The sequence below is a fragment of the Myodes glareolus genome, chromosome 6 (assembly GCF_982192425.1).
Source record: "Myodes glareolus chromosome 6, mMyoGla1.1, whole genome shotgun sequence".
NCBI classification, from domain to species: Eukaryota; Metazoa; Chordata; class Mammalia; order Rodentia; family Cricetidae; genus Myodes; species Myodes glareolus.
In genome coordinates, this window is record NC_142031.1 from 82916778 (window position 1) to 82929069 (window position 12292).

The window sequence follows — 12292 nt, forward strand, 5'->3', positions numbered from 1 at the left end:
CCACAGGTTAACACAGAGTAGACATGCATGCAGGCAAAACACTCATAACATAAAAATAAATGAATCTAAAGAAATTAGGAAGAAATAAAGAAAGGAAGGAAGGCAAGTCCTACGCCATTACACACCACCCTACCCCACAAGGAAACTCAGGAACTATTGCCAAAGAGAAGACAGAAAGATAGTAGGAGCCAGAGGTCAGGGAGGACCAGGACGAAGCAGTATTTTCTAGATATGACAGGACCTAACACTCATGATATCACAATGGCTGTGGTTGCCGGCAGATCAAACCAGTCAACATTCTATTATTACGAATGGGGAAGAGCCCATGAGCCCCACTTCTGAGGACTTATTGACAGCTGGTCGTTTCTGGAGAAGGGAGAGTCAGTTTTCTTTAAGGGTGTGGCTCCTGGTTTGGCCCACACCCAGGAGTATACATTCAATACAAATTGGATTCGGTGGATTGTAAAAGAAAGAAAAGGACATGAAGTGGGGGGCAAGTTAGGGAGAAGGGTGACCTAGAAGGAATTAGGGGGAGGAGAAGGTGAATGAGATCAAAATATATTGTATGCAATCTGTAATGGGAGACTCAGGTGGGAATCTGACTTTGACCAAACCAGAGAAGTCAAGTTTCAGAAGGGCATGGAAAGGCCACACTGCTGGGAATATGAGGTGGCCTCTGTATGTCTTCCTGGCTCTAGGGGGTACTCGTTTCTCTATAGAGCTTTTGGGAAAGTGCTAAGTATGCCCAAATAGACCAACACATGCAGTGGAGGGCCATTATGAGTCATTCTCTTTTCTGCTAGCTGGCATTCTGAAGGCTATGCTCCTGACATTGTACCTTTCTTTACACGAATGCTCAAGAACAATACTAACCACTGGTAGAAAACAGAAGTGCTTCAGGGACAGGGCCCAGTTTCACAGTCATCTCCCACCAGCCCCCAAAAAGAACAGATTCCCCAGTAGATGGACCACGCCCATCACAAAGGGAGGATAAAGACAGATGGGGGCTCCCAGGAAGAGGAGATAACCATCCTGACTGTTGAGTCCACAGGCTCAGGCATGCTGATCCCCGGGACCCAGAGGAGGCAGGCCACTCCTGGGGCCGTGGGTGATTTTCCACTCTATGGGCAGTCTGCCAGCCTCTTCCCCAGCAGTCTGGCCCAGCTTGTGATTGGGAGGCTGGAGCCAAGAAAGCCTAATGCCTCTTCTTCCTCTGCCACAGGAGGGATTGAGACCTCCGTCACTGCCAAAGAGTCTTCACATTCCTAGAGCAGCAGAGAGGTCGCTCCCGGATGCTGGGGAGGGGACACTGATGTGCCACAGCCACAATGATCACTCCAGCACACATTTAAGGAGCGAGTACTGCATTCTAATGCAATCTTATATTCCAAAGCTTTTTGTTTGTTTTTAATAATTTTCAGATCTATAAGGGATCTGGGCATGCGAATAGGCTCCCGGGAATTCTTTTGCAGAGTAAATCATCACCCTTAGGCATGTTTTGAGTCAATCTCAATTTTTATTGACTGTCTTTAAAGAAACAATCCACACAAGAGGTTCCAGTGGCCATGGCCACACAGGGAGAGTTGGAATCCTAGCCTAGGTTGCCTGGCTCTGCTTTAAGTGCCAAGAACTGCCCCTGCCTCAGCTTGCCCCTCTAAGAAATGCCTAGCTGGAGGTTCTCAAATGACCCAGATGGCCACAGCCTGAGCGATCCTAGCCCAACCTGCAGCTGCCCGCGCCAGGTGGAGCTGGGGCTTTCCCCAGCCCTTTCTGGTTGCCCCGTGAGAAACCAGCTTGAAAGATCTCTTTGTTCTGATCTTTCCCGCTGACCTTTCTGAGCCAAGCTGCTCACTTTTAACAATATCCAAACAGAGTCTCAAACAAACCTTGGCCAGAAACAGGCTGCACAGGGGGGAGCCAGGAAGCCATTTGTTCCAAGTAAAGTCAAGCCCGATTGGCTGAGAGGCGGGGTGGAGGGATCCAGGTGGAGGTAGACTGTGCAGCCAGCAAGCCCCTCTGCCCCCGCAGCCACACTGGCACACGTTTCCAGAGCCCATGACTGCAATCAGTCTTCACAGTTTTTCACAAGACTGCATCACGCCAGTCTAAGCAGAACACGTGATGTACACAATGCCCTTTAGAGATGACCACTGGGACAGGTGGAGCTGGCGTACACCTTTCATCCCAGCACTCAGGAGGCAGAGGCAGACGGATCTTTTGAGTTCGAGGCCAGCCTGGTCTACAGAGCGAGTTCCAGGACAGCCTGGACTACATAGAGAAAACCCTGTCTCAAATTAATTATTATTTAAAAAGAGAAAGGACCGTTGCCAGATAGGCTGTAACTCAGAGCACTTGCCAAGTGTAAAGGTGGCCCTGTAATCCAGCCCAACACCATCAAATATAATTAATATAAATAAAATATTCCACTCTAACCCTCTCTAATGGGAAACAAAGGCCTGAAAGGTACTTGTCTTTCTGGGCATTACCTGCACAAGGCCATAGGCTGACACAGCACTTCAGCTCCGAGACCCCGTGGCCATCACTACGCTCCCGCTTTCCCCTCCTGGCTGTCTGAGCTCCAGAACTCCTATGTCACTACAAAGCGCCTTCTGCATGCTAAGTCCACGGTCAGCTACCCCGTTTGCAACTGGCAGTCAATAAGTCACTGTGGCATAGATGAGGAGAGGCTGAGCGAACACCCAGCTCGCCCACGGCCTTGCATGCAGGCATCTGTCGTCTGCTAAACCAACCGCTCCTGACTTTCTAGGAGCTCTTCACAAGGGTTTTGTACACAGTGGGTGCTTCAGTACAAGGGCGCTGATTTGAAATAAAATGATAAATTAGACAGAACGGATTGAGAGGAGAGTGGTACATACAGCCCTAATGTAAGTCCCCATTTGAGGGCTGGCACTGTCCACGAGAGATTTCTAGTCAAGTACCCAGAAGAGCGTGACAAAATGGTAGACCCCAGTCACCGAGGACAAGGTCAGGTAAAGTTCAGCAGTTACACAAGCTCTTCATTTTCACCACAGACCCAAATCATCTGCCTCAAAGACAAAACTTCTCCCTTCAGAGTCAGGGCGAGCACGGAAAACAGGGACGTCGGACGGGGAATTCGCCCAGGCAGTGAGTTTTCTTCCCCAGAGAGCTGGGGAAGGTTGTGAGTGGGCACTAAGGACCAATAAGAGCTGTGCCTGCAGAGCAGCCTGCCCCCCCCCCCCGCCCCGAGCAAAGCACAACACAGAATAACAGCGCTGCCCCCCTCTGCCAGGCCCTGCAGATACACGTACGTACGCATGTGGCTGCTGAGAACCAGACAGCATTACCATCAGTAATCTAAAGTGACACTTTGCTTTCAGATCAGCCCCTGGCAGACAAAGTAGGCAACTTGGTGGGGGAGGGGATTGATTGATTGACTGATTGACTACAGGACTAAAGGAGCCAGGAGTGGTCGGGAGGTGGCTTCCTTGGAACACACTCCTTTCTCTCTTGGTTGGAATGCAGTGTAAAGTAGATGTTGCTTTAGTAATTAAAACAATATTATAAAGAGTAAGTCTAAGGCACACAGCCCATTTGACTCAAACTCACCCCAACCCTGAGCAGAGAATGGGCTCTGCCAGCTCTAGGGAGAAGGACGGGAACACCAAACCAAAGAGAAACAGCCCTTTGCCCATCCTGCATGAAGGAGCAGAGTTGGCTCCATCTCCTGTTCTCGGCAGGTGCCTGGGACCCTCAGAACTACTGTGGTCGGAGCACTGATGGGGACACCGGCTCTCTTGGTTCACATTGTGTTACCTTTCTCTGCCTCACTCCTGAAGCTGCTTCTCAGAGACCCAAGCTCCTTCCTGAGTCTTGACAGGCAGAATTTCAGGTCTAGTATTCATTCTCCTGGAGGCCCAGCTGCCACAGAACTGCTTGAGGCCAGGATCCAACTGGAATCCACGCCTGCCCTCTAGTGGCTGAGGTGGGGGAAGTGACGGTCCCCAGGCTTTCCGGCCCCTATCCTGTTCACAGGGCCTTTTTAACATTAACTCAGTTAGTTGGGAACAATATCACCACAGCACAAAGGTCAGGAGTCACCTGGAGGAATTATCTACTAAATAAACAGGGCAAGGCCTCTGGAAAAAGGGAATGCCACTCAGGCACATGAGTAACCGGCCACCGGTCTCAGACTTAGCCAGCATGAAAGAGGCCTAGGTTTCTGGAAGCTCAGAATAAGAGGGAAACTGGGGATCCAGTGAATGCCACCCACTGTGTGAGTGGACCAGACCAGTCTCAGGAATAACATCAAATCCTTGGCTTGGCAGGGGTAGCCTTTGCTGAGGCGGGTGTTTTGTGGGGACCAGGAGGCACTGCTCAGTCTGGCCCCACCCCTTTCTCAGCAGAGGCCCCTCTTCCAGGACTCAGCCACTCCTGCAGTCCACCCCATCCCAGGCAGCAGCCCACCTCCTGCCCTCTTGGGCCCTGTCCGGACCTGCCCACAGGTCCATCCACAGCTGCTGGAGCGTATTTGTCTACACTGTGAAGATGCATCTTTGCCAAGGTCCCTTCTGATTCCTTCAATAAGGAATTGAGTGGCCAATAGCTAGGTAGGAAGAGGTTGGTTAGGCAGGACTTCTGGGGACAGAGAGGACACTGGGAAGAAGAAAGGCAGAATTGCCAGCCAGACACAGGGAGGACACAGGAGGTGCAAGAGGGAAGAGAGATAATGCCACATGGTAGGACACAGATTAATAGAAATGGGTTAAGTGATGCTATGAGAGCTATTTGAGACAAGCCTAAGCTAAAGGCCAAGCTTTTATAATTAATAATAAGTCTCCATGTTACTATTTGGGAGCTGGCAGGACACAGGCTCGTTACACACAGCAGATACAGAGGCTCTTTGGGAATGAGCTACCTGGGCTGGTCTCTGGGCTGTCTCGGGCCCTTACAAGTGTTCTCCCACTGGTCTGGAACCCTCCTGCACACCAACAAGGATGTCTCTTACTTTCCAGGCCCCACAAACTCAGATGTGCAGGTCTGTAATTTAACCAACTGTAAATGCAATCCAGCCAGCCCTCCACTCTAGAACCTTCTGAACTTTAAGGTAAGACAATAGCTCACAACTGGGGGCTGTTGCCCCGCCCTGGCATTCACCATTGCCTGGGAACATATTTTTGGTCGTCATTCTTGGTGGAAATGCTTCTGGTATCTAAAGGGTAAAAGGCCAAAGATAGAGATGTTGATAAAACCTACCATGGCCCAGACCGTCCCCCAAATTAACACAAAAAAACAGTGAGGCAGAAAAATTACGGGCTAAGGAGACTAATATATTTAAGAACAAAATTAGAACCAGTGGCTCCCCAACCTTTGTACTTTAACCAAAGGACAATGACAACATGTAATTACGAAGGTCACTGATGCAGATCTACTGTGGGCAGGCTATGCTGAGCAAGGATTATGTAGTGATCAAAGCTGCTGTGGGAACACATTCTGCTCCTTCAGCCAATAGCCTTTAAGATACCAGTCCACTTGGGTGTGGTCTCTTATACTGTAAAAGCAGCAAAAAACAGCAGCTTGCCCCCTCTCTCTGACTCTGCCCTTCTTCCTCCCAGCATTCAGTTCTTCTGTCTTTCCAGCCTACCGAAATTCTGCCCTATCAACTAGCCAGGCAGTTTCTTTATTCATTAACCAATACAAGCAACACATAGAAAGAAGGATCTCCTACACCACAAAGCCGTAGGTGGAGGGGTTGTATGGACTCAGGTGATGTGCCTGTTTCCAAGGCTTTGCCACCTAATGGCCTATGACTCCAGACAAGTTCCCTTCCCTCTTCATTGGGAAAACGGGAATTGTATCTGTTCTTCCCTCACAGGACTACACAGAAGGGCAACCCCCTTCTGCCTTTCATACGGTGAGCAAACATGAGCTACTAGTATGAGAAAGGGTCCCGAGGAATGACCTATAACCAGGTGAGCCCAGAGCACTGTGAGCCCTGCTTTAAATCTGTCTGTAAATCCAGAGGCCACGTCTGGCCTGCATGAGGCATAGGAGACTGACAGGGGACGGAGTAACCGCCATGTGTCCTGGGGACTTCTGCCCACACTCGGAGACTTTAAACATTTGGGCTGTTTACTTAGCAAGAAGTGATGATTAATTTCCATTCCGCTTGATGTGCTGTGGCTAGGGTGGAGCCAGTGTCTCAGCTTCTGGGGCTGAAATGTGCCCTGCGGGGAGTGATGAAGAGATGGGAGCCGAGTCAGACGGAACAGAAAAACATCTGAACTGACTTGCCCTTTTCCTGAGAGTTCCTGAGAGCGTAGGCAAGTTAATGCCTCGACCTGCTGGGGGGACCTCACATGCCCAGGCTCTCACTCACAATCTTCCTGCCTGAGTGTGCAGAATGCAGGAGAGAGCTGACAGGCAGCTTGGGTGCAGTAGAGGAGGGAGGACCTACAGTCAGAGCCATTCTCTGATCACATGACAGAGCAAAAGGAACCAAGTGAGTGCACTGAAGATCCACTCCTAGCCCTGATTACCAGATCAGGATGCAGTCCTCCACACAGTATCCAGAGGGCAGAATGCCTTTCTGCACCCTGAGCCCAGAAAGGGGCTGGGGCTGGGGCTGAAGGACATGCAGACCTGTCCTACAGTCTTGGTGGGTGGGGTTGAGCTAATGACTCTATCTCTTCCACTCCTGCCCCTCAGGAGTGAAACAGGGCCATGTGACCTTCTTCAGAAGGCACGTGATCCAGTCTGGGACCCACCAGATGACTGGTAAACCAACAGCTCTCTCTTTCCCTCCTGGCTGTCCTTGATACTTTGACCTCTCTACACCTGCAGAAGATGGGGGTGGGGTGGGGAGAGAGAGGAATCATGGTGTGTGTGGGGGGATAGCAGCGCCTCCCCCAGATAAAGCCTGTTTTTTCCCTCTCACTGAGCCCTCACAGGCCCTGGACAGCAGAGGAAGGAGAGGAGACGGAGTAGAGAAAGAGTAGAGGAAACCTCAGAGTCTGACATTCGTGACTTTCTCTAGCAACCACTGACTTTTCACAGCAGGTGCCCAGCATTAGCCAAGCGTGAACTGACTCTGGGAAACCACCGCTAAGCTGCAGGCATTGGAGGGCTGGGCAAGGTCACAGTCAGAGGACTTCTGCTGGGAGCAGCTCAGCCTTCAGCTGGGTTGGTAGAGTACTCATTCAGCATGCGTAAATCGTGGGTTCAATCCCAGCACCACATAAACTGGCTGTGTGGCACACACCTATTAAGGCCGACACTCAGGATGCAGAAATGGAAAGATTGGAAGTTCAAGATCAGTCTCGGCTGCATAGAGTTCAAAAGGAAGACAGGCTCCAAATGTCAATCAGACAGATCCATGTGTATTCTTAGCTCCAGCCAAGACAAAGTTACTTTTGTTCTCTGCCTCTGTTTTCCATATGAGAAGTAGAGATACTAACTACAATCTCAGAGAGCTGTCGGAAGGACTAAACTATTCAGGCAAAGTATTTAACTAGTGTCTGATTAGCCCGGTGCATTCCTTTAACCCCAGAACTCGGGAGGCAGAGGCAGATGGATCTCTGAGTTCGAAGCCAGCCTGGTCTACAGAGTGAGTTCCAGGACAGCCAGGGCTACACAGAGAAACCCTGTCTTGAAAAACAACAACAACAAAAACATGTGTCTGGTAGAAATTCAGCATGTAGTTTAAGTGGCACAAATTATTAGAAGGATTATTTACTAAATGAATGGTTAGAGAGAGAATACTGAAATCAGACCTGTCCCTGTCCTACAAATTTTATTATCCAAGACCTCCATATACAAAAACATCCTTTCATTGTATCCTGAGGCTCCTGCAGACTCCTAAGCTCTACGGCAGGGGTCAGTAAGTTGTCTACAAATATAGATGGTAAATATAAGCGGGGTGTAGTGGTACACGCCTTTAATACCAGCACTCAGAAGGCAGAGGCTGCATCTCTGTTGAGTTCGAGGCCAGCCTGATCTACATAGGGAATTCCAGAACAGTCAAGGCTACACAATGAGACTCTGCCTTGGTTTCACCACTACCACCACTACTACCACCATCACTACCCCCCAAAATGATAAATACAGGGTGTGTGTGGACAGACAATTCACAAATGAATGAATGAGTGTGGCTGTTCCGCTGGCAGCTTTATTTACAGAAATAGGCGATGCCCATCTGCTGTGCAGGCTCACACTGGGCTTCATAAAGGGCTGACAGCCTTAAACAAAGAACCCCGACCTTCTCACAAAGCTCCAAGGCAGGGGGCTGAAGGTGCCATCATCTTTTCTCACCCTTGAGGACTTCTACTTAGCAACTGGAGACTCCTGAGGAGAGGGGTGTCAGAAGGCCTCTCAGACACAGCAAGGCCAGGACAATGGCAGACCCAAGCCACAGTCTCTAGGCAGTGAAAACAGGAACCAGATTGTGTCTCTGAAACTGATGACTGTCAACTCAAAAAGCACCAAAACATAAAAACAGATGTGGCGGTGGGTGGGGGCAGCTGGACTCCTCAGTGCCTCTGTGTACTCTGGGTCCCCTCCATAGCCACAGGTGGTCTGGGGAGTCCAGGGCTGTGGGCAGCCCCACCCTGAGTAGTAACTGTCTGGGCATTTAACCACATCTGTGGTTAAATGGGGACACCAACACTGCCTGGCCTTGTACTCACGAGACTAAAATAAGAAAAATTAAAAGTGTAAAATTTATACCTAGGCTAGCAGCTATTCAACCATGAACTGAATGAAAAAAAATACTAAAACCAGCTGACAATGTTCCTGGTTTTGATGGTCCAAGAAGTCATGACACCAGCAGTCTGGCTTGTGGGTTTAATACCCACAATGCTGTGAGGCAGGCATGGTCCTATTGCTATTTCACAAGCAAGGAAAACAGGTTTGGAGAGGGGACACATTCAGGGCCACACAAGCACTGGCTGCAGCAAGGGCGGTTGAGTTTTACAAAGGCCAATACCCAGGCACGATGATTGGTCAACGCTGGTGATCAGCTCTTACGGAGGCCATTACACACGCATGATTGGTCAAAGCTGGTGATCAGCTCAACCTTTCGCCTCCCACTGACAGAGAAAACCTGAGGCACCTGCCCTGGATAATCATCAGGGATATTCTGAGGTCTACTGGGTGTGTTTTCTAACACATACATGAGTGGAATAATCCTTCGGTACACTGTGAAGATGTGTTGCTCTTGTTGTTAATAAAAGGCTGATTGGCCAATGGCTAGGCAGGATTTTTTGGGCAGAGAGAATGTTCAGAAAAAGAAAGTGCAGAGTCAGGGGGTCATGAGAGTTGTGAGCCAGACCAGGAAGAAGCAACATGGGAAGTTCATAAATGAGGTAAACAAGCCTCAGGGCGGCACACAGATGATAGAAATGGGTTAATTTAAGTTGTAAGAGCAGGCTGGAGACAAGCCTAAGCTATCAGTCGAGCATTTATAATTAATAATGAGTTTCTGTGCGGTTATTTAGGGAGCAGCTGGTGGGACAGAAAAATCCACCTACATAGACCTACATATCGATTTATCTCCCTCCTTCTAAAATCAACAAGATGCTAAAGGACATGCTGCTGTAGATGTGAGCCTCTCATGTTCCTGGCCACCTTTCACTCTCAGGAAGTTGCCTACTGTGGGAGTGGAGGGGAATATGGCTGAGCTCACTGCTCCTGAGGTCAACCCAGGGCTAGGTGGACACACACACACAATGACCCACGGCCTGCAGTTGGGAACAGCAGGCTTTAGCGAGGCCCTAGATTTCCTAGAAAGTAGGAACAGCCAATCTTTGGGAAAGGGTTCTGGCCACATAAGCTTAGGAAACAATGAGTTGAAAGACTTTTGAGACAGAGACCAGACCTCTTGGAGGAGGCAAAGGCTGTAAAATTCTCTAGACCTCATTTGGTCTCAAACCCTTGTTTGTAGGTCACTTGGTGTATAGGTGCTCCAAGTGCCCCGGGCCTCCAGCACAGCAGGGGGCCAGTGTTCCTAACAAGGGTGTCCAGGCACAGAGCTGTGTTTTCTCCGGATGTGGGATGCCTCTGAACTCTATCCTCAGTGCCTGGAACAAAAGTGGAGTTCTTCCCCAGATTTTGGAGCTTGGCTCTGTGAGGCCACTCCTGGGAGGTAGAAGAAGCTGAGATGGATATAGGTAAGCATGTGGCCTGGGCCTTGGGGAGACCTATGTCCCCGACGCTTGGTGATAGGGAGACACTGCAAGAATTCCTGAACAGAATAAAGGGGTTCAGAAACAGTTTACCTCTGTACACTCCTCATGTCTGGCAGGGCACCAGGGTTTGAAGTACAGTCCCAAAGGCGCTATCCTTGGGAGAGAATCCACACTCTGCTGCCAGAGTCTGTGTGACCACGGGCAAGCCCCCAAACTCTCCAAACCTGTTTTCCTTGCTTGTGAAATAGCAGGAAGGGCCATGCCTGCCTCATGGCATTGTAGGTAACAACCATAAGTGAGCACCTATCAGGATGCTGGTGTCACAACAGAACATCCCAAAGCACCAGGTCTAGGGAGTTTTCGGGCAGCAGGACACACGGGGGGGGGGGGGGGGAGTGACTCATTGAGATGGCATGGAGCCTCCGGGCCCTGCTAGTGCATCTCCTCCTCTGGATCACTGTGTGAGAAGCAGGTAATCTAGGAAATGAACCATTCCTGCATCTGTGGACTGATCTAGCAAACCACTGAACCTGAGAACAGGTCATAGAAGCTGTAGTTTGCAGCTAAGTGAGACAAAAGTTTTGGGTGACCTGGCACCTGCTTTGTGAGGAGATTGATAGATCGTCTTACGGCTCTGAGCCTATTGGTTAATGTCAAGATTGAACTAAATTGTAAGGGACACCCCCTACAGAGCTCGCCGTGAGTGGGGGAAACCCCACCTTTTATCATAGATGTAGCCTGTGTTGAGTACAAGAGTAGAAAAAAAGCAGTGTTTGGTTTTCTAACTAGACAGATGCCATGTGCAGGAATTGATCGGCTCAAACGCAGGTTAAATAATAAGAATAAAGCGACACTTCCTAGGATGCGTCATACCAAAAATGACACAAACACTTTAGAGTCCCTGTGAGAAGGAAGTTATGTGACCATGATCTGACCCTTGGCCACCTTGAAAGAGAGGTAGTATCTTTGTAACCCTATCTACTGACTGGCTGTGAGGATGAGGGAGGGGAGGGGAGACACAAGACATGCCTTCTCTTCCATGGAAACAGGCTGCACTCAGTACACAAGTCTCACCAGTGACATCATCCAGCTCCAATCCACAGTGTCCAGAGGAGACGTAATGATGCCAAGGAGCTGAGGAAACCCCAAATCTCTGCTGCAGGGGCAGCCAGGATCCCCTACCTCCATCTGCACAGAAGCCTGCAGGCTCACCTCTGAGTCATGCTTGCCTGTAGGGTGCCCTCCTGATTCTACAGCTCCCTTAAAAGGATCACCCACCACACACCAGAAGCCACCACTCTCAGCCTGGCACAGAACACCAGCCACCCCCTCATTACTCATAGAAACGGATGACGAAGACTGACATCCTGGGCCGCAAGGCAATGCACAGGAATGCAAGCTTCCTGCTCCCTCTTTGACGATGGCTCCTCAAAAGGATGTTTTCACCCTCCCTGCCCTTCATGCCTTATGATCCATTGAAAACTGAAGTGAGCAAGAACCAGGCTAAGAAAAACGAAATGACTTTGCCTATAACTTCACAGTGACCGCCACCTGGCCAGTGCTGGCTGGTGAGCCCCCTGCCCTCAGCACCAGCTTCTAGGTCTTGGGCTCCCATTGGTCCCTCTGAAGAGGACCACTCCTGGTTCCCCACACATGCCTGTCTGGGCTCCTCCTGTCCGTGCCCAGGTTTTACTGCTTCAGTTGTTCCTACGACATGGCCTCCTGAACACCCCATCTAACATGGGCATGACCCAAGCAAGCCAGCTCTAAGCAGTTCTCTAGGAGAGTGCACACACATGCACACACATGCACAGGAAAACAGCCGGAACCGAGAAGGCAGGTGTGGAAAGCCCAGGCCCAGAGAGAAGCATCCAGGGCTTGCTAGGCCAACAGCACCTACCCTTTCTTCAGGTTCTTCACATACGCACTCTGGAGGGCAGCTTCCAAGAAGTAAGTGAGTTCATAGTCAACTGAGGGGCTGCCTTTTAGGTGCCGAGATGCACTGTTGTTTGAAGTCTGAGGAGGAAGAGTAAAGGTACAGTGTTATCCAGGAGTTCAGAGGAAGCTTGCCAGGACGTCAGGTGAAAAGCACATGATGGCTATGAAAATGAGAACTGGAAGGAGCTCCT

General features: G+C 50.0%; 1 protein-coding gene and 1 long non-coding RNA gene across 7 annotated transcripts in view; one reads left to right on the forward strand and one right to left on the reverse strand.

The window, feature by feature from the left end:
* Nucleotides 1-12292, forward strand: part of LOC125388291 (uncharacterized) — a 334710-nt gene that overhangs the window by 278851 nt on the left and 43567 nt on the right. The window lies entirely within an intron of this gene.
* Nucleotides 1-12292, reverse strand: part of Ttc7a (tetratricopeptide repeat domain 7A) — a 102985-nt gene that overhangs the window by 64458 nt on the left and 26235 nt on the right. For all 6 annotated transcript variants that reach the window (XM_048416303.3, XM_085690948.2, XM_085690945.2 and 3 more), the window contains exon 5: nucleotides 12064-12179. In XM_048416303.3, the coding sequence (XP_048272260.1) occupies nucleotides 12064-12179 (116 nt within the window). The remainder of the gene's footprint in view (nucleotides 1-12063; nucleotides 12180-12292) is intronic.